At 48.1% G+C, this 21,304-nt stretch overlaps 1 protein-coding gene and 1 long non-coding RNA gene across 2 annotated transcripts in view; one reads left to right on the top strand and one right to left on the bottom strand.

Moving 5' to 3' along the window:
• The window catches only part of IPPK (inositol-pentakisphosphate 2-kinase), a gene marked incomplete at its 3' end in the record, with an annotated part of 44,675 nt that extends 25,922 nt beyond the window's left edge, over positions 1-18,753 (bottom strand). Inside the window, exons 1-6 of the mRNA XM_079706225.1 lie at positions 18,658-18,753; positions 12,346-12,393; positions 10,140-10,235; positions 6,807-6,873; positions 4,706-4,827; positions 3,219-3,308 (exon numbers count right to left, since the gene is read on the bottom strand). Coding sequence (XP_079562351.1) covers positions 3,219-3,308; positions 4,706-4,827; positions 6,807-6,873; positions 10,140-10,235; positions 12,346-12,393; positions 18,658-18,738 — 504 coding nt within the window. The 5' untranslated portion in view covers positions 18,739-18,753. The remainder of the gene's footprint in view (positions 1-3,218; positions 3,309-4,705; positions 4,828-6,806; positions 6,874-10,139; positions 10,236-12,345; positions 12,394-18,657) is intronic.
• A 325-nt stretch (positions 18,754-19,078) lies between these two features.
• Positions 19,079-20,701, top strand: LOC307054758. Its single transcript, XR_013810950.1, has 3 exons — positions 19,079-19,158; positions 19,384-19,458; positions 19,894-20,701. It is a non-coding gene; the product is annotated as an uncharacterized lncRNA (long non-coding RNA).
• The last annotated feature ends 603 nt before the right edge of the window (positions 20,702-21,304 follow it).

Raw genomic sequence — 21,304 nt, forward strand, 5'->3', positions numbered from 1 at the left:
AGAGTATAGAAAGGGAAAATTTGAGAAAAGAAACAAAACCAAAAGTTGTTTCTTTGAAAAGATCAACAAATATGGCAATCCTTTGGCTAGATCAAGAAAAAAAAAGACAGGACTCAAATGACTAAAACCAAGAATGAAAGAAAAGACATTACTACCAACCTTGCAGAAATAAAAAGAATTTTAGAGGAATGCTATGAACAATTATATGCCAACAAATTAGATGAAATGAACAAATTCTTAGAAACATACAGCTACCAAAACTGACTCAAGAAGAAATAGAGAATCTAAACAGACATAACAAAAGGCTGAATCAGTAATCAAAAATCTTTCAACGGGGACTTCCCTGGCAGTCCAATGGTTAAGACTTCACCTTCCAGTGAAAGGAAGAAATGTAGAGTTGTTTAATGGATGCAGAGTTTCAGTTTTACAAGATGAAAAATGTTCTGGAGATGGATGATGGTGACAGTTGCAAAACAATGTAAATGTACTTAATGTCAATGAACTGTACACTTAATGGTTAAGATGGTAAATTTTATGTCATGTGTATTTCATCACAATTAAATATATATATTAAAAAATCAGTTGTATTTCTATGCAATAAACAATCTGAAAATGAAATTTCTAAAAATTCCATTTATAATGGCATCCCCAAAAATAAGAAATTTAGGAATAAGTTCAACAAAAGACACATAGATTTATAGGCTGAAAACTTTATCACATTGCTGGAAGAAATTAAAGACCTAAATAAATGGAAAAACATCCTGTGTTCACAGAGTATTAATACTGTTAAGGTGGCAATACTTCCCATACTAATCTGCAATACACTGGAATCCTTATCAAAAATCCCAGCTGCTGTCTTGGGAATCGTGAAGCTTAAAGACATCTAAATTGGAAAAGAAGAAGTAAAACTCTATTCACAGATGACATGATCCTGTACATAGAAAATTCCAAAGAATCTAAAAGAACGCTATCAGAGCTAATAAATGAATTCAGCAAAGTTGTAGGGTACCAGATCAACACACAAAAATTAGTTGTGTTTCTATACCCTAGCAATAAACAAACCAAAAAGGAAATTAAGGAAGCAATCCTATTTATAACCACATTTACAATATTCCAAAATAATAAAATACCTAGAAATAAATTTAACCAAAGTGGTGAAAGACTTGTACACTGAAAACTATAAAATATTGTTGAAAGGAAATTAAAGAAAACCTAAGTAAGTGGAAAGAGAGCCTGTGTTCATGGATTATAAAACTTAGTATTGTTAACATGGTAGTACTACCCAAACTGACCTATAGATTCCTGAAATTTCTGTCAAAATTCCAAAGTCTTTTTTTGCAGTTATGAAAAATCCAATTCTCAAATTCACATGTAATTGTAAGGGGCCTCAAATAGCCAAAACAATCATGAACAATCAATCTTGAAAAAGAAGAACAAAGCTAGAAAACTAACACTTCCTGATTTCAAAACTTACTACAAAGCTACAGCAATCAAGAGTATGGCACTGGCATAAGGACAGACATACAGACCAATAGAATACAATAGAAGGCCAGAAATAAGCCCTCACATATATGGCCAATAGATCTTTGATAAAGGTGCCAAGACCATTCAATGGAGAAATGACGGTCTTTTCACAAGTGGTCCTGGGAAAACTGGATATCACATGAAGTTGGGCCCTTACCGAACATCAAACACATAAACTAACTCAAAATGGATCAAAGACCTAAACATAAGAGCTAATACTATAAAACTCTTAGAAGAAAACATATGGGAAAAGCACCATGACCTTGGTTTAGGTAAACATTTCTTGGATATGACACCAAAGGCATAGGCAACGAAAGAAAAAAAAGACAAATTAGACTTTATCAAAATTTAAAACTTTTGTGCAACAAAGGACACTATCAACAGAGTAAAAAGGCAACCAACAGAATGGGAGAAAATATTTGCAAATCACATATCTGATAAAGAAATTAACATCCAAAATAAACAGAGAACCCCTAAAACAACTCAAAAACAAACAACTCATTTCAAAAACAGGTAAAGAATTTGAATAGATATTTCTCCAAAGAAGATATACAAATAGCCAATAAGCACATGAACAGATGCTCAACATCACTAACCGTTAGAGAAATGCAAATGAAAATCACATGAGATACTACTTCATATCCATTAGGATGACTATAATCACAAACAGGGACAGTAACAAGTGCAAGCGAGGATGTGGAGAAACTGGAGCCCTCATACATTGCTGGTGGGAATATAGAATGGTGCTATAGCTGTAGAAAACAATCTGCCATTTCCTCCAAAAGTTAAACAGAATTTCCCTAAGACCCAGCAATGCCAATCCTAGGAATATACCCAAGAGAACTGAAAACAGTGACTCAAACATGTACATGAGGGCTTCCCTGGTGGCGCAGTGGTTGAGAGTCCGCCTGCCAATGCAGGGGACGCGGGTTCGTGTCCCGGTCCGGGAAGATCCCACGTGCTGAGGAGCAGCTGGGCCCGTGAGCCATGGCCGCTGAGCCTGCGCGTCCGGAGCCTGTGCTCCGCAATGGGAGAGGCCACAACAGTGAGAGGCCCGCATACCACAAAAAAAAAAAAAAAAAAAAAAAAAACATGTACATGTACATGCACATTTATAGCAACATTATTCACAACAGCCAAAAGGAAAAAACCCACATGTCCATCAACAGATGAATGGATAAACAAAATGTTCCCATACAATGGAGTATTATTCAGCCATAAAAGAAATGAAGTGCTGATAAATGCTACAATGTGTATGAACCTCAAAAATATTATGCTAAGTAAAAGAAGAGAGTCACAAAAAGCCATAATTTGTGTGATTCCATTTATAGGAAATGTCCTGAATAGGCAAATCCACAGAGATAGGTGGTTGCCAGGGGTTGGCAGGACAGGGAGTGACTGCTAATGGGCACAGGACTTCTTTTCGAGGTGATGAAATGTTTTGGAATTAGATAGTGGTGATGGTTGCACAACCTTATGAATAAACTAAAATCCACTGGATTATATATTTTAAAAGTGTAAATCTTAGGATATGCAAATATCTCAATTAAGAAAAAGATGAACGTGGAGTACTTTTGAAATAAAAAGTAAATAATATCTATGTTTTATTTTACTCCTCTGAAAACTCTAGGTGGCCCAGCCGTTCATCACAAGGCTCTGGGCAGGGAGGGAACCCAGCTGGTCAATCTTCTCACCTTGAGGTGCTGGTGCATGCAGTAACGACACACCTTATGCTTCATCTCATGCGTAACATCACCGGAGAAAGGAATAAACCCACATTTTGGCTGCAAAATAAACAAGTAAGGAAGATAAAAAGCTTAGGGAGAAAACACATACCTTTAGGTAGACATATAACTATAGGACAATGAAGTGCAGCTCCCAGGAGAATCAGCAAGTGTTAGATATAAACATTCCCCAAAAGGTGCTTTTATCTTCAGTCCCCAGTGGGAATTGATGCCTCCCCCACTGCATCACATAAATATCTCTTTGCCGCTAGAGAATCCAAAGCCAGAACTCTCACTGGGGAAGAACAGTGATGCCTCAATTGCTAGCTTGACAACAAAGAGTAGCTTTGTGTTTTCATCGTAGAACAAGACTGGAAAGACTCTAGGAGTGCAGATCTGCCACACACTCCAGCTCCAAGAAGAAGAACCCTTGGTCCCTCTGATCAGACTGTGTGAAGGGGAAGGTGCCCATATGATGGTTGCTGGGCTCCCAGAACATCTGAAACTCTAGTTGCCTTTTAAAAGCCATGATTTCTGGGCACATACAATACGAAAGACCACTGCCTAGCGTCGGGGCACTGAAGGTCACACTGCCCATCATTTGTGACGCCTGAGACACTCACCCTCTGCTTGGAGAAGCAGAACATCAGTCCACACTGAACACCCAGGGATGTGAATGCTCAGGGCCAAGAGCATGACCCACAAGTCACCACCAGAGGTTTGGGGGAAGGAAACAAATAACAAGATATCTGGCAGGCTTCTTGAGGGAGACTCAGGTGGCCACTCTGGACACTGAGCCACAGAGCTAAAGCAGGGGCCTGGCCCTTATCCAGCAATCACTGCCCTGCACTAGACAAGCGACATCCTTTGTCGCCTCCTCCTGAGGATCCCTGCCACGACAAACCAGGGCCTTGAGAGACACAAAGGCTTCTATGCCTCCTGGAGGTCCCTCCTGAGCATTCTCCTGAGAAGCAAAGGAACAGAGTGTCACCCAGTCTAAAGGGTGGTCCTCAAGCTGAGCTCTTGGAGCACGGCATGCAGTGTCACCAAGCAGCCAAGTAGGCACAGCTGGGAAGGAGGTCAAGAGAGGCCCTGGCAAGCTGCACCCTCCAAGGAAAATAAGCAGAGTGGAACCCATGCTTCCTTCTGGTGGCCATCGGCTAGGGCTTGTCCCTGGTTGGCTCCCTGTTATGACACCTGAGAACGAGCCTAAATCTGGGGGTCTGGGAAGCCATGCCCCTCAGGTCTGGCCAGGGCAAGGAACCAGAATAGCATGGTGCAAGAGGCACGCACAGAAGGAGCAAGAAGTAAGCCTACTCTCTGGGAGTTGGGGGGCTGCCTAGGTCGTGGGGCCCAGCATGGGCAAAGTGCGCTCCAGGCAGCTGACTCGTGGATTTACAGTCTGGACCCACCTTTCCCTCTTCCCCCACACCATTTCCCCCTTGACAGAAATTCACCTTGATCTCTACGCACAGAATCGGCCGGTGTTCTGCAAAATGGTAGGTCTGAAGTCTGGCTAAATTGGGGAGGCACAGAGCATAACCACTGAGAGTGTCCAGGTCCTTGTCACAGCGAGATTCTGGAAAACAGAGCAGGGAAAATACGTGAGGATCAGTGCAAGAGAGACAGGAGGACTCCATGGCAACTCGGACTCCTGTTGGGGAAGGATCAGCCTTGCCCAAGAGAGGGCTGCCCTTGGCCTCCACTCTTGAGAGGTCACCTCTAAGCCTTGGGATGTCTTGCCTGAGGCATTTACCTGGGGACCTAGAGTCACATGAGTATAATGCTGCGATCTGTGGTAGGAGTTTGGGCCCTGTAGTATCAGCTTGACCTCCAGAGGGGCTGGAGGCTGAGGGCAGCCACACAGATGGTCAGCTGTGTCTATATGCCCAAGCCCCAGCAAAAACCCTAACCCTTCTTATCTCAGCTGGTTTTAATCTGTGTCCCTTAGCTGTAATAAACCATAACCATGAGGATAACAGTGAGTTCTGTGGGTCCTTCTAGCAAATTATCAGACCTGAGATTGGTCCTGGGGACCCCCAAACATGCAGCTGTCATGAATGAGGATGATCTTGGGAACTGCTCCCCAATTCTGTGACTCCCTTAACCCAGGAGCTCAGAGAGGAAGGAGGCAACAGCCACTATCTTCCTTTTAAAGCTTCCTTCAGAATACGCAAACACCAGTATTTCCTCAGGACTGACCCCTAGAAGCTATATTGTAGACAGTCACATAAGATATGGCCTCTTGGTCCCAGGAGAAGTCAGCTTTCCTCCTTCCACATAACAAGGCTGACTATGCGTCCTTATTACAGCAGGGGACGGTCTTATTACTGTTCAGTCGTATAACTGCCAATTATAAGACTAATGATGCTGTGTGGCACGAGTAAGTAGATGGCAGAGCCACAGCAGGCCTCTGTCTTTGTCTAGATGGGAAAACAGAGCCGAGACACAGCCCAGGCTTCGAACGAAGCTGCTGCCTCCTCCCGCTTCGTTGGTCCTCTCCACCCGTGAAGCCCCGCTCCTCACTGCTCCCCAGACTGAGGGCTCCAGGGCACAGTATCCTGTTTTCTTTCATGTTCCTAATCAAATACGAAAAGGATTTTATATTGACTCACTGCACACCCTGACGGCCTGGCTGTGCTTTAGGAGGAGACATTTCACTCCTCAACAACATAGATTTTACATCTTTGCCTCTGACTGTGACAGGAAAAGCTCTGACATGGTTACTGTCATTACCGCCACGAGCAAGTGTAGGGAAGGGACATGAGGTACTGAGGGGAAAACACGTGAGGCGACGTGGGGCGGTACGTGAGGTGACTGCGGGGAGGGTACGTGAGGTAAAGGGGGGAAAGTATGTGTGGTGATGGGGGGAAGATATGGGAGGTAATGGGGGAGGGTATGTGTGGTAATGAGTGGAAGGCATGGGAAGTAATTGGGGGAAGGTCTGGGAGATGATGGGGGAACGTAGTTGTGGTGACTGGGGAAGGTACGGGAGGTGATGGGAGACGGTCTGGGAGGTGACTAGGGGAAGGTATGTGTAGTGATGGGTGAAAAGCATGTGTGGCGACGGCGGGTGGGGTATGTATGGTGATGGTGGGGAAGTACATGAGGTGAAGCGGGGAGGTACAAAAATTCAAGTCTCCCACCGTAGCTCAAGAGGACGAGCAGGTTGGGCGGTGCCAGCTTCTGGGAGAAGGTTTCCAGGACTGCCACCCTCTAGGGCCTAGCCCACCCTCCATGGCTCAGGTCTACCCCATTTTCCTTTGGACTCCTCCAGGCCCCCCCTGGAGCCCACCTTCCCTTCCCTAAGTCTCCCCTGAACTCCTTCAGCTCCCTCTTGGCTCCCAAATGCATTTTTATTTTTATCAGTTTGTTCTTGGTCATATACTCCCTGCAGTGATCTGCAAATCTGATGCCCAGAATTGTATTCATGAGCTCCTAGGGTTTCTACCCCTGATAATAAAGTTAAAAACTATATCCGTATCTACCTAAGATGAGTAGTAATGTCAAACACATTTCAAATGGAATATTATCAATTCGTAAGTTAGAAACCCTTACCTGGTCTTTCACACTGTATCTTTAAACAAAGCTGTTTCACAAAATCTAAAGGCAGCTGAACAACTTCCTGTAAGAACAAATAAGACATACTCAGTGTGGAATGCACAGCAATGTGAACAGACTTCATGCCACAGAACCACACACTTAAAAATGGTGAAAATGGTAAGTTTTATGTTATGTATATGTTACCACATTAAAAAAAATACTCAGTATGTGGGTTTTAGGAATAAAAGCTGCTCTGTTATTTTAAGGACATGTCCAGATTAAACAGAGATGCTGGGGCTTCCCTGGTGGCACAGTGGTTAAGAATCTGCCTGACAATTCAGGGGACATGGGTTCGAGCCCTGGTCCGGGAAGATCCCACATGCCGCAGAACAATTAAATCCGTGCACCACAACTACTGAGCCTGCGCTTAGAGCCCGCGAGCCAAAACTACTGAAGCCTGAGTGCCCAGAGCCCATGCTCCACAACGAGAGAAGCCACCGCAATGAGAAGCCTGCGCACCTCAATTAAGAGCAGCCCCCGCTCGCCACAACTACAGAAAGCCTGAGTGCAGCAATGAAGACCCAATGCAGCCAAAAATAAATAAATAAAATTAAAAAAAAAAAAAAAAAAAACAGAGATGCTGAAGTTTCTGTGCACTAAGCGGAACAGGCCCTCCTTGGAGCAGCTGGTGTCCACAGCGCTGGTGGCCAGAAGCGTGTCCCGCGTCACCTAGTCAGTCTCCACAGACTCCTCACCCGGCTCCTCTGTTCTCACAGCGACCTCAGCCTCATTCTCAGTGTCTGTGGACGGCAGAGCAGGGACCTGAGGCAGTTCTCTGCCTGCAAGAAGTTCCTCACCAGCTATCTCCTCAGACAACCTGAGGCTCCTCACATTTCCATCTGAGAAGCAGCTCAAGGAACAGGGTCTGATCAAATATTAATCTCTGGGTGAGACGTCCTGGGCGCCCATCGGCCACAGGACTCAGGATGGCCAATATTTGGTGCTTTGGGGCAAAAAAAACAAAGGAGCAACTACTCTCTACTATTTCTTGCAGTCTCCCAAACTAAGAGCTTCTATTTAATCCACATTGCTCATCATCTTCCCCATGTTTCCAGGGTGGCAGAATTCTGAATTCTAAAGGAATCCCAAGGGGATGCGAGATACCTGCCTAGAATGAGAATGCTGGAATCCTGTCCACTTACATGCCACACCTTCTCCATCATGCCCTGTCCCACCTAACCTCCAGCTCACATGAAGACAGGCCTAGACCAGTCCCCAAACCAGCCAGGCAGGGCCGGAGGCAGCACAGGCACAAGGGGCGTGTCTGTCACTCTGAGCCTTGCTCTCTCACCACTGTGCTAGTTATGTCTCATCCCAGGACACAGAAGAGGGAAACACGCTCCCCAGGGCTCCACTTTAACCTAGCTCATGCCATCAGTCAGAGAAAATAGCATCATTTACAAATGCTGATTTTGCCTGAACATGGTCTTGTTCGGGCCAGAGATGTGGTCTGTATCCCACATTTCAACAGTGCTGGGCCTGAGTGGCAGTCCTCTCTTGATACTACAACCACCTGGAGGAAAAGCAGGTTGTGTTTCACTCTGGCGGTGTCTTCACGCGAAGGAGATATGTCAACGGGATGAATATTCCCGAAATGTGACCTGGTGGGCTCACCTCATATGCCCAGAGCCTTGTGCACTGTGGACAAACAGAATCAAACCTGGAGCTAGAGCATGCCCTGGGCCGTGGGGGGACATCCCAATGCTATTCCCACCTGCCGGGCTGTCATTGGCTGGAACCCCAAGCTCCTCCCCATTCTCCTTCACTGCTGGCCCCTCCTGGAAGAAAGGTCTAGAGCCCCCAAGTGCTGTGAGACAGAGAAACACTCCCACTTGGCCAGATGAGCATGCTCTCTCCCCAAGAAGGACACTGGCAGTTGGCATACCTGCATTCACTCACACACCGTCCAGGTCAAGAAGTAGGTGGCACCTGGCACGCAGATAGCTCAGAGACTCAGGCTCTCACAGGTGGTGGGTTTCAGGCTTTCACAATTCAACAGGACAGCTGGGGACCTCACTAGGGGTGGTGCCAGCCCCCAGGATGGCCCCAGTGACCTCTGCCCCTGTGTAGTCCCACACTGCCTAGGGCTGACCCGTGAAGGCCCCAGGATGCCGTGGAAACGACAGACACAACTCCTAAACAGGTCATGCCTCAGATGGTGTACTCGGGGAGTCAGGGCCAAGTCACAAGGATGCTCAGAGCCCTTCAGAGAGTCCACATTGGGAGGTGCTGAGGCCCCCAGTCAGCAGTCAGCACCACACTGCCAGCTCCACGGCTCTGGGCCACCCTGGAAGAGGATCCTTAGTCCCAGCCTACAGATTAGACTACAGCCCTATGAGACCCAAAGCAACACCGCCCACAGTACTTCCTAAGCTGTCAAAGGACGACTCTCCTTGGAGGATGTTTTGCCATCGGAGCCATTTAAATTCTACTTTGCTAGGCAATCCTGAAGCTTCAAAGAAACTTTTACTCAACCTTCTTGGTTTCATTTTTCTCAGGATGGACACAAGGTACAGAATTTACAAAACAGAGGCAGTGCTCTCTCTGTTCAAAATGACAAACCTGCTAGTCTGTTCAGGGCTCTGATCTAAGACAAGCAGTTAGGCCAGTGTAAGCAGAGAAGCAGCAGTGATCAAAGTGGAGACAGAAGAATGGCTGTCCCAGGCATGGACCAAGGCCACTGGCTCTGAGGATTGCCAGGATCACAGGGCCAGTCCACTGTGGCTTCTTGCACTGCCCTCTCCATGAGTGTCTGAACAGCAGACCTTGCCTGTAACAGGCACTCCTCTCGGTCACTGAGACCAGAAAAAGCCAGCAACGCAGACCACCTGCAGGTAGGTGGAGGCCATCACCCCACATGGGCTTCAGCTGGGTTCTCCCACGAGACCAGGTCACACCTCCCAGCATGGGGGTCCCCTTTTCTCCCTAATTTGCTCAAAGGTGCCCACTGAAGGTCAGTGTTGCTGCCTGGACCTCACTAGAGAGCTCTCACCAAACTGAATGCCTCCATGAGGGCAGGATGGTGAAGACCAGGAGTCTCAGCAAGTGAAGGTCTGACAAAGTATCTCTGAACCTCATGCTAGAAAATGGGAATAACACTATCTGCTCTGCTATTTCACAGTGCAACAAATGAGAAAAGCACTTGGAAACTTTGTAACTAACACAGTGTGTGTGTGGGGGGGTATCATTAAGCAACTTCCAAACTATAATTGAGAAGTTGGTACTTTGATACAGAACAGGCCCATGAATTTAGACTACATTAAAAAAACAAACAAAAAAAACACTTACCCCACAATGAACATAGTTCTCTCCCAAAAACTCTTTCATGACATGTTTGCCAAAGTCCACTATGTTCTGTAGGTGCTGAAATATTTCTTCCGAGGTCTGCAAAAGAGAAGGACAAGAAGACCTCAACGACCGGGACCTCCTAGACTCTGACACCACCACAAGCCCCTGTCACATACAGGGCTGCCACGGATGTAGCCACAAAAAGCCACCAGTGGCCCTGGACCTGGAGGAAGGTGAGCCTCACCATGAAGACTGCCACACTCACTGGAGCTTCTGTCCCACGGGGCCCCCAGGCCCACCTCTGTGTTGTACTCAGGGCCCCACGTGATTGTGAAACCATATGTTTGAGAACCATATCTGTGCCCTGCCTTCCTCCCCACCGGGAACACACGTGGATCCCGCCAGCAGCCCGTGCACACCTTCTGAGGAATTCGACTTTAAACATCTGTCCCATCCAAAAATCAGTAGATATTTAGATCTTATTCTTCAGCTTCTAGATGTAGAAATAAAAGATTTTCTCCTCAGAGGTTCTTAAAGAATCAATAAGCTGTGAGATTTAGGTGAGACAGGAAATCATCCCTGTATCCCTCACTCTGACCCAAGGCGAGAAGTACAGAGGGTTGATCACAGGTCTCGCTCAGGAGTGAGAGGGCTTCTTCAACCGCAGGCTGGGAGGTGCCCGACACACGGCTCAGGCCCTGGGGAGGTCTCAGTCAGAGCTGCCACCCAGGCACCATACAACAGGCAGACCACAGTCTGCATTCCAGGGGACTACTGTATTAGAACGAAGCCTGACAAAAAAAAACCCAGAACACGTCCAGTGGCCTCCGTACGTAGAACTGTGGGCACAGGGCTTCTGACAAAAAGCTCTTCTTATTGATAGAATTCACACACACAAGTCCCCACAGATAATACAGCTGGCATCACACAGTGCCATTTATATAATAAAGAAAGGCGAATTGTTACCTTGGAAGACATCGCCTCAATAAATGTAAACAGGAAAAACTGAAAATAGAGGCATCCAGAGAACGCTGGCCCTTCACCGAGGCTCTGTAGACCCTGAGTGGGGACAGAGGGGAGGGGAGGGAGGCTGGAGGCAGCCTCCGAGATGTTTCTAGTTTCCACCTGGATTTCCACAGAAACAGAACCACCCTGCACAATTCTCTTCAGCAGCTGCACCCTCCCATCCTGTGCCATCTTTCTCTGCACTAACCACACTGTCCCCAGATCTCACTGCAGCCCCACTGGGATGGCAGCCCCCAGCTTTCTCCCACAGTCCCCACTTTTCTTTCTATGAAGCTAACCTGCAAGTGTGCCCCTCATTGGCACAATCAGCCACCACTGATACCCATCAGCCATCCACCTCACCTTCTTTTCTGGCTGTTTCTCCATAACTCAGACGAGGTGAGGTGGTGACTCATGTCTCCTACACCCTGATCTTGAGCCCAATTTCTACTCACGCCCAACAACCACCAGCCCTGCCCCCACTGTGTGGGTGTGACCTGCAGCTCCTGCCTCTTCTGCCCTTCTAAGATAAGAGCCTATGCTCACACCTAGCCCCTCTGGACCTCCCTCCTTCCCCCCAGACCATGAAAGAGTAAAGGCTCCCACAGGGCTATGCCACATTGACCGCTGCGACCACTTAGATAAACACCACAATGACATCCCGCCTCAATGTAGAGAGACACTGAAACTCAGTGGTCAGCAGGCATACAACAGAACAACAATGGCTTTCTGAGGGTGTCCACGGTACTCTGCCTGGTTGACTCAGTGAATAGAAACACAGGGCTCCACCTGAACTGCCTGTTGTGACTTGTAACACTGACTGTCTACCACAGCATCACAGACTTCATTTTCATTGATACAATTCCACAGATGAGGAAACTTAGGCAGCAGGGTGTAAGGAAATCGCCAAGGCAAAGCCAAGACCTGGCCCTGGGTTCCCCAGCCACAAGCAGAGCTCTCTGAACTAGTCAGGGAGGCTCCTGGCTCAGTGCCCAGGGACTAACCATGATGACCCACAGTGACCCCAAGCAGGTCAAAGTGCTGAATCCAGCACAAAAGATGGACACACTGCTTTCAGCATTGAATGCTTGTATCATATTCAAATTTCTAAAGTTAGCATTAAAACTTCGGCATCAGAAAAAAATCAAAGTTTTCTTAAATAATTATTTTAATGATTGGGTGGCAAATCCACTGATCTTACCTTCTTCCTATTAGGAGGAAACTTCAGAAAACGAAGCACCACACAACGCTATTGGAAAATAAAACAAAGTCTGGTTAGTACCCACCCAAAGCCCGGGGATAAGGGTGGGTGGCTGTGGATAAGGAGCCATCCTCAGCAGTGCAGATGCTGGAGGCCCCACAGGCAGCCAGTGCCCCGGGGAGGAGGTGGGGGCCAGTAATGGGCCATACGTCTGAAGACACAGAGCAACCAGGAAAACCTGTGCTCTCTGACCTAGCCAGCCCACTCCCAGTAATTTATCTTAATTAAAGATGCACAGAAGATTTTAGCTACTGCATATAAAAGTACTGTTTATAATTCCAAATAAAATGGAAACAACCTAAACATCCAACAATAGTAGGATGGTTAAATACAGAGGGACATATTCCAGACCATGAAATACTATGCCATCATTTACAAGAAAATAAGGAAGATCCATATTTACAGACACAAAGGTACAGTCATCATCTACTGATAAATGAAAAAGGTTACAGAATAGGGCTTATAGAATGAAACTATCTTTATAAATATGTACATACACGTGTGTGTGTGTGTGTGTGTGTGTTGTGTGTGTATGTATTAGAGAATGATGTATGGGTATAGTTCTATTTATGTAAAGCTCAAAAGCAGACAAGACTAAGATCTCTGGCAGGTGGGATGGTCCCTAAGAAAGGCTCTAGAAGGGGCTGGTCATGAGAATACAGGTCCATGTATTTTGTCATAATCAAGCTGTAATATACGCATATGATCTGACCACTTTTCTGTAGATTTATTACTCTTCATTTTTTAAAGTTTGTAAAACAATAAATTTTAAATAATGTATGTGCATGCTGAGTTTGTATGAACTGTCTGAAAGGGCTTCAGAATAGGTAACCGCGTGTCCAGGTAGCACCAACTGGGAACTTATTTTTTAAAGTTCCGTTTATTTGGGTTTTCCAATTTTTTACAATGCTCATATAACATACATTACAAAAATGTTTTTTAAAAAGGTTTAAAAAATAGAAAAAAATAACCTTTTAAACCAGTACAGCCTTTGAAATGGCCATTCTCCAGGGAAATAACCTGGATGTGTTGCGGAGCCTTGGTAATGGGGGAGATAATTCCATGTGGACAACTTTGGAAACCACTCCCATGGAGACAGGGAGTTCCAGGCAGAAGGGCCTGGGTCGGGAACCTGGACTGTGCCCAGGGAGAAGCAGTGAACAGGAGGAGGACAGCAGAGGTGCAGGGGCTCAGGCACTGTCTGGAGCACTGGGATCTGGGCGGGGTGGGAGGAGCTGGTGATTGAAGAGGCTCAGAAAGGGCAGCTTTAGAACCCAAAACATGGCTGAGAGCAAGGAAGGCCCATAGAGACGAGATCCGTTTCCCTAGCCCACAGCACCCCTGGCACTTCCTGCCCCACTCAGATGACGCACACTCCTCTCAAAACCCCAGACATCCATCACCTCCCTGAGCCCCAAGCCCAGACTTGGGGAAGCAAAGGTCGAGGACGTGCACAGGGCCCTAACCCCTCCCAAATCCAGGCAGACATCAGTATTCGATCATGGGCATCAAGTGGCCAAGGAGTCCATCAAAATTCAAGGAGAAACAAAACCTGATATGCAGAAACCCTAATGCTAGGCAACTTTCCAGAAACTCAGCCCCCCTAAAAGCACACTCACTTCTCACCTGGACTTCACTGTTTCTCCAGACCTGCTAAGAAATTCTGAGTGTCATGTTGTGTCTGCTTCAAGGAAAACTGCTTTCTCTAGGGACCCATTTAAACCCATCGCCAGAAACTGCCCACCTGCCCCATAGGAGCTGCAGTGTCAGCCTTGAAGGCCAGGCTCCACAAACACAAGCCCTCAGTGGGCACACCTGTTCTGGACGGCGGGTGCTAACTGCCCCTTGTAAAGGTCTGACTGGGCTGGACTGGGGGCCCTGTTACATGCCACGAGGCTGGCCATGGGACCAGACAACACCTATTCAAGTGGACAGCAGAGAAAAGGTGAGAAATCAACCTCACCAGTCCTGGTTGGCACAGACGCAGTTAGTCCAAGGGCCACCCATGGCATGGAGTGGGACTGATCCAGCCACCCACGGGGAGATTCCCATGAAGGAGCCGAAATCAATGCATAATCTGGTAAGCACCAGGGCCCTGCCAGCTCACAAGGTCTTAACCGGTTGTGAAGGAAACAACTCCTTTCCTTTTACACTAAATATCTGAAACCGGATTTTAAAACATACCCTCTTCATAGTGTCTAGGCTAAAATGCTAAGAACGTGAAGAGAAAAGGGTGAGACTAAGAAGAGGGGCTTAACAAGAGTTTCTGCACAGTCTGGGGCAGAAGCAGCTCTTCCCCGTTCCAAAGCAGGACAGGGAATCTTAGGCCAGGACCACACCTTTTCTGTCCTTGAGGACAGAAAATCATGGTGTGCTCTCATACCGTGGAGCACTAGATGAAAATCAAAGATTTTAACAAGCTGAAAAAGTCCGTGAATGGAGAAATGACACCTATAAACACATACACATTAAACCACCTCAAAACGTACAACATGCCACTTATAAAAGTAGAAAGCATTACAGTGCTGTGAGGGTCCCAGGCCATGGCGGGGGTGGGGGAGTACTGGCATGTCATGTGCCAGGAGGCCTAGGAGATGTTCCTTCGATCCCCTCTGAGAACCCACCCAAGTCCTCAGAACACCAAGACATCAGCAAAGCCTGGCTCGCAACAGCTCTAAAAGCACAACAATGTGAATGTCGGACAGCCCAGAACTCTGGCTGCCTAAGCGCTCTGCAGCCTTGAAAACTTGTGTGAAGAATTATCTACGTATTTATGCTGTAGGGTTGAGTGGAAAAGCAGAAAACAAAAACAGACAGATAGGATGCTTAAGTACCCAATAAAAGCATATAATAGAAGGCAGTGCACCAAGTATTAACAAAAATTATTTTCTTAGTAGGGAGACATTGGATGCTTTTTACTTTCTTCCTTCTGGTATTCTGTATTTCCTGGGGCAGAGAGAGGAACAAATGATTGGTATTAAATAAAAATAAAAGACCACGGGGCTTCCTTGGTGGCGCAGTGGTTGAGAGTCCGCCTGCCGATGCAGGGGACACGGGTTCGTGCCCCGGTCTGGGAAGATCCCACATGCCGCGGAGCGGCTGGGCCCGTGAGCCATGGCTGCTGAGCCTGCGCGTTGGAGCCTGTGCTCCGCAACGGGAGAGGCCACTGCAGTGAGAGGCCCGCGTACCGCAAAAAAAAAAAAGAAAGAAAAAAAAAGAGAACAACTCATTTGCTTCCAACAGCTAGCTCCATTAAGAAGTATGATCTACAAATCCTAAAACACAAGAGAAGAGAAACACACAGCTCCTGACTGCCTGAACCCCATATCTTCAGGACAAACACCCCAGGGCATCAAAACAATTGCAGAAAGGATCTGAAGCCCGATCAGAATCTTAGAAAGGCTATAAAACCTGAAAGATCAGGAACAAACTTTTGATAAAAGATCTTGGTTGGCGGCTCTTTCATGTTATCTCTGTCAATAAGGAGGAAAACGTCACAACAGCTTAGTGTGGTAAAGGGATTGGGCCCCTGTTTGCCCTGCACCCCAGAGGCGAGGGCAGCTGGAAGGCAGCTCAGTGCCTGGGGAGGAGTCTCTGCCTGGCCTGCCCTGGGTGACTCCCCCCGCTGAAGGCACGTACGAGATCAAATGACAAACCAGACTTACAGTGACCTTCACAGGACAGGATGCTAAGCCAAAGCGAACAAGACCAAGGTAAAGAAGGGTCACTGCAGACGTAAAAGCAACACCACCACACGGAGAGAAATCCCACTTGGCAGCAGCGCACTTGAGGGCAGCGCCAGGCTTCGTGACCACAGCTCAGCATGAACACAAGGATGGCACAGCCACTAGAACAAGTGACAGCACCCTCGGGCTACAGTAAGGAAAGGAAAGTACATGCCCACAAGGGAAATGCCCTCGCGCAAGACCCCCCACAGGGTCAGTGCCGGGGACTCCAGGCACCCACTAGAGTACAGTGTCAGGGTGGCCACAGCCTTAGAGCACCTCAGAGGGTCAGTGCCAGGGCCAAGGGCCAGTGCCTGGGAAAGGGTTAAATTGCATAGCTGGACCCAAAGATGCTGAGCACTGGGCCACACAGGAAAACTGACAGCAACCTGTCAAGAACTGGCATACGGTACAGGTCTCACACTGTCATCTCTTACTGCCCAACCCTGAGCACACACCACACTATGGCCTCCTTCGGCCTGCACTTAGCTCCTCCATATCCAGGCCCCATTTTCTACAAGTCCTGTGCTCCTGGAAGCCTCCCAACCCACCAGCCTGGAAGGCTGTCTGTCTGTGTCTTATCCCATGTTCCTTCAGTGCAGATGCCAGGCCTCAGGACTGGCTGGCTGAAGGTATGTCGGGTTCTGACACTGGAAAGGAGAGGGGACACCGACTCATCACTTTTTAAGGACCTTTTTTCCATTCTGAAAGTAGACGATGACCCCTCTGAGAAAGAGACCATCTCCCGATCTGAAAGAAACCTGGTGAGGCTCACCCTCTACTTCAGAATGAACGAGGTGGGTCTGGAGAGTCCACCCATGGGAGCAGAAATACTTGGTGCTCACCCACCTTCTTCTATCCCACTCACACACACACACACACACACACGCTCTCCTTGGGCACAGTAGGGTCCCGAAAGCTGCCTTCCAGGGCCCTGCCCTCCCTCAAGGCCCAGGCAAAGCACAAACGTTTCTCCACACCCAAGGGGCAGAGTTCTCCCTTTACTCAGCGACTTCACTTGAAGGGAACCTTTTCTTACAAGACTACTCGTGATGATAATCTTCAAATTCAAATGATGAGCTAACAACCACCAAGCAGGAGTGCGCAGAGTAAAGCAAATTTAGATTTAAAATAAAGAATGAAGAGAACAGGTACAGGATAGCCTGATGACTCAGTTTAAAAGGGGGGGAAAAAAAGGAAAAAGAAACATGAACCTAACACCTGGGGCTGTGCAACAAGGGAAGGGGCCAGTTGCCCTGGAGGGTAGACACATGCTTGTCAGGGACAATGGAGAAGGCATCTGAGTGCCCAAGGCCTGGTGTTCTTTTACGCTGAGTCTGGAACTTGCTACTTCATCTGATGCTACTTTTGAAACTCAGTACATTAGCCAAAAGAAGCCTTAATTGGCTTTACATAAAATGATGATATACCATGCAATCTTACTGAGGAATTGGAAGATGAGCTCCCCATAGGAGCTGTTGGGCTGGGTCAGAGCTTTGAACCGCCAAGTCCAAGGTGGATGATAGTTATCACTTACATAACTTGTCCAGCTCCTCATCTTTCTAGCAATTCCGCAAAGGGGATTCTGTTACTAGTTCCACTTTGCAAATGCAGAAACTGAGCCTGAGCCAGGCAGTGGTAGAACTGGGATTCTGCCCAGCTCTGTGTAACTGCAACTCCCATACTCTTAAGCCCTCAATGACACCTATCACTCCTCCCCCAGCCCACCACATTCCTGCCTGGTTGTATTAGACAGCAAGATGTCAGAGAGATCTGGGCCTTCACACAAATCCACAAGCTTCTCTTCCCGGATTCAACTCACTGGGAGTCCTCACTGCACTCTCTGAAACTCTCTTCCTTACTGAATTAAGAAAGGGAAATTCTTTAAATTCTAAAAGATTCCGGAGAAGAACCTGTAGACAATGCTCCACTAGTATTAACAACAGCAGCAGGAGAACAGCAATTCCCTGTATCTCAGGGAGGTAACAGCACCGCAAGCACTTTGCTTCTTTCTCCTGACCTTGCCCGTACCCTGTATCTTCCCTAAGGTTACTCCGGACGGCCTCACCGCAGCTGGGCAGTCGGAGGCGGCACCGTGTGAGGCCGGGATGGGGAGCGTTGGAAGGACGCGGAACAAACCGGGGGGGGATGGGGGGAAGGTGACACTGGGGGAACAGTGAACCGATCTGGAGGGAGGGGAGTGCTGGGGAGACATGGCACCAACCTAGGAGGAGGAGAGCGCTGGGGGGACGCGGAACTGATCTGGGGGAAGGCGGTGACACCAGCGGGACGCGGAACTGACCCGCCGGGGAGGGGTGATGGTGGGGGGACGCGAAACTTATTGCGGGGCAGTGACACTGGGGGAACGCGCAACCGACCGGAAGGAGGGCTGCTGGGGAACCGATCCGGGGGTAGTGGGTCCTGAGGGGATGCAGAACCGACCTGAGCGGAGGGGGTGCTTGGGGGACGCGGAACACACTGGGAGTAGGGTAAGGGCCCTGAACCGCGCCGACAGTCAACCGCTCACCTGTGCGTGGGCCACCACTAGGCTCTTGTTGCCTTCACCGTGGTACCCCCATTCATTCTCGTCCATCTTCCCCTCGTCCATCCCACGGTGCGGCCCTGGAGCCTCGCGGGGCCACGAGCTGAGGGCCGCTGGTTCGCCTAGGCACCAGCCGCAGCCGACCGGGGAGGAGCTCCTGTCAGCCGCCGCCTCAGCTAGACCCAGCCGCCCGCACTCGCAGGCGCTGGCCGCCGGAAGCCACTCCCCCAACATCTCCCATGGCCGAGCCGGGCAACTTCCGGGTTCGTGCCCGCTTCTCCTCTGTTGACCACGGTGGTGGATGGACTGGCGGCCATCTTCGGTGCTGGCACAGTGACTCACTTCCGGAGCGCGATCTTGAGAACCGGAAGAGAGGCTTCCGGCCTGGGCGCCGGAAGTGAGGCAAGCGGGAGGAGCCGTCTGCCACCCGGCGACCAGGACTGGCCTGCTGGGGAGCATGAGTCCAGGCGGGCTGCGGTTAGAGTGGTACTAGCGCGCTAGGAGCCACGGGGTCCCAGTGGGGCTGGGGGCGGGGGACGTCCAGGCAAGCCGAGAGCTTGGAAGGCGACGGTCCAGGCGGGCTGGGGGCGGGTGGTCCCTAGAGCTGGAGCCCGCTTAGTCATGGGGCCTCAGCCTTCTTTTCTGTAGAATGGGATACATTTCTCACTCATCGGGTTATTAATATCCTCGTTTGCTCTTTACCTGATGCAGAATCACCCCAGTAGTCCCAGGAAGTAGAAACATTGTGGTCCACAACTTACAAATGAGGATACGTAGCTCAAAGAGGCAAGTGGACTCCTAAATGGCGCTCTTGTCGGAGAGTTACCTGAAAAACTAGCTTTGCCTTTTGGTGGGTGTCAAGCCAGAAGACAAAGAGTGGGAGAAGGGAGGATTTATTACTTGCAACAAGTAAGGAGAATGCTGCGGCTTTTTCCCAAAGCAGTGTCTCCCCAAATAGCAAAATTGAGGAAGTTTTAAGCTAAGGGAACATGCGTATTCATAAAGGGCTTGGGCAGTCAGAGTCCAAGCTTTAGTTGAATGAAGTCATGAGGGTCAGAAAAGGTCTACATCATCCCTTAGGTCCCAACTGATCTGGTAGTTGAGCACTTCAGACTACTCTTTACCACTGAAACAGAATTGAGAGTCTTTACTACTGATATATTACCTTTGCTACTGTTACTTCTCTTGCCTGATAACAGTTTGTTCTTTTTTTCTCTTAAGATCATTACTGAGACCTGTTGAAGGGCAAGCGTTGTGGCCAGGCTTAAAATGACTTAGGCCAAAAATGGCTTTTCTTATGTCAAGAAAGCCATGCCCAGGGGCTTCCCTGGTGGCGCAGTGGTTAAGAATCTGCCTGCCAGTGCAGGGGACATGGGTTTGAGCCCTGGTCTGGGAAGATCCCACATGCCGCGGAGCAACTGGGCCCGTGAGCCACAACTACTGAGCCTGCGTGTTTGGAGCCTGTGCTCCGCAGCAAGAGAGGCCGCGATAGTGAGAGGCCCGCGCACCACAATGAAGAGTGGCCACCACTTGCCGCAACTAGAGAAAGCCCCCTCGCACAGAAACGAAGACCCAACACAGCCAAAAATAAATAAATAAAAAATAAAATAAAAAAATACAGGAGTCCACGTATTAAAAAAAAAAAAAAAAAGAAAGCCATGCCTCGATTTCTTTCTCCGGGGACCTCCCCTACCCGGATCTGCCTACAGGAGGAGTAGGTTTCGTTGAATCTTGAGGGATGTACCTTGAGCAGGAGGTCTGAATTCTGCCCTTGCCACTTAATGGCAGTGTGGCAGTGAAGCAAAGGGCAGATCTCTTCCATTCTCTGGGCCTCAATTTATTCACTGTTGATGTGGGACTAATGATACTACCTCATAGAGCTGCTATGAGGATTAAATTAGATTAGTGATTCTCAGACTCTTACTCTCAAGACCATTTTATACTCTTTAAAAATGATTGACGGAAGTTCCCTGGCAGTGCAGTGGTTGGGACTCCATGCTTTTACTGCCAAGGGCCCAGGTTCAATCCCTGGTCGGGGAACTAAAATCCCTCAAGCCGTGTGGTGTGGCAAAAATAAAAAAGATTGAGGGCCTCAAAAAGCTTTTGCTAATATGGGTTATATCTTTCCATGTTTACCATATTCTAAATTAAAACAAATTTTTAAAAATTACTTTCATTTTAATATAAACATTACCCTTTTTTAAAAAGTAGCTATAATTCCCCCAAATATAGAGAAGAGTGGCAAATGTTTCACATTTTTGCAAATCTCTTTAAAGTCTGGCTTCATAGAAGATAGCTGGAGTCTTACATCTGCTTCTGCATTGAATCTGATGCAATATATTGCTAGGGTTGAAGAATATGAAGAAAACCCAGCCTCAGGTATGTGGTTCAACAAGGAAAGACCTGCAGACCCTACTCTGAGAACAGCTTAGAGCACCTGGCAAGGCCTTAGGAATAGTAGTGAAATGAAGCTAGTGAGTCAGGAAAATGAGCTGATAGCTTTGAACGTCTCCCCCACCCTGGGCCCCAAAGGACTGGCCCAGGTAGGCTCAGGTGCCACTCCAGGCATGGTCGAGAAATGGGGGCAGAAACAGCCCACTCCTGGCGGTAAGTAATCCCCAAGGGGATTGAG

This window comes from Hyperoodon ampullatus (genome assembly GCF_949752795.1).
Source record: "Hyperoodon ampullatus genome assembly, chromosome: 6".
Classification (NCBI taxonomy): Eukaryota; Metazoa; Chordata; class Mammalia; order Artiodactyla; family Ziphiidae; genus Hyperoodon; species Hyperoodon ampullatus.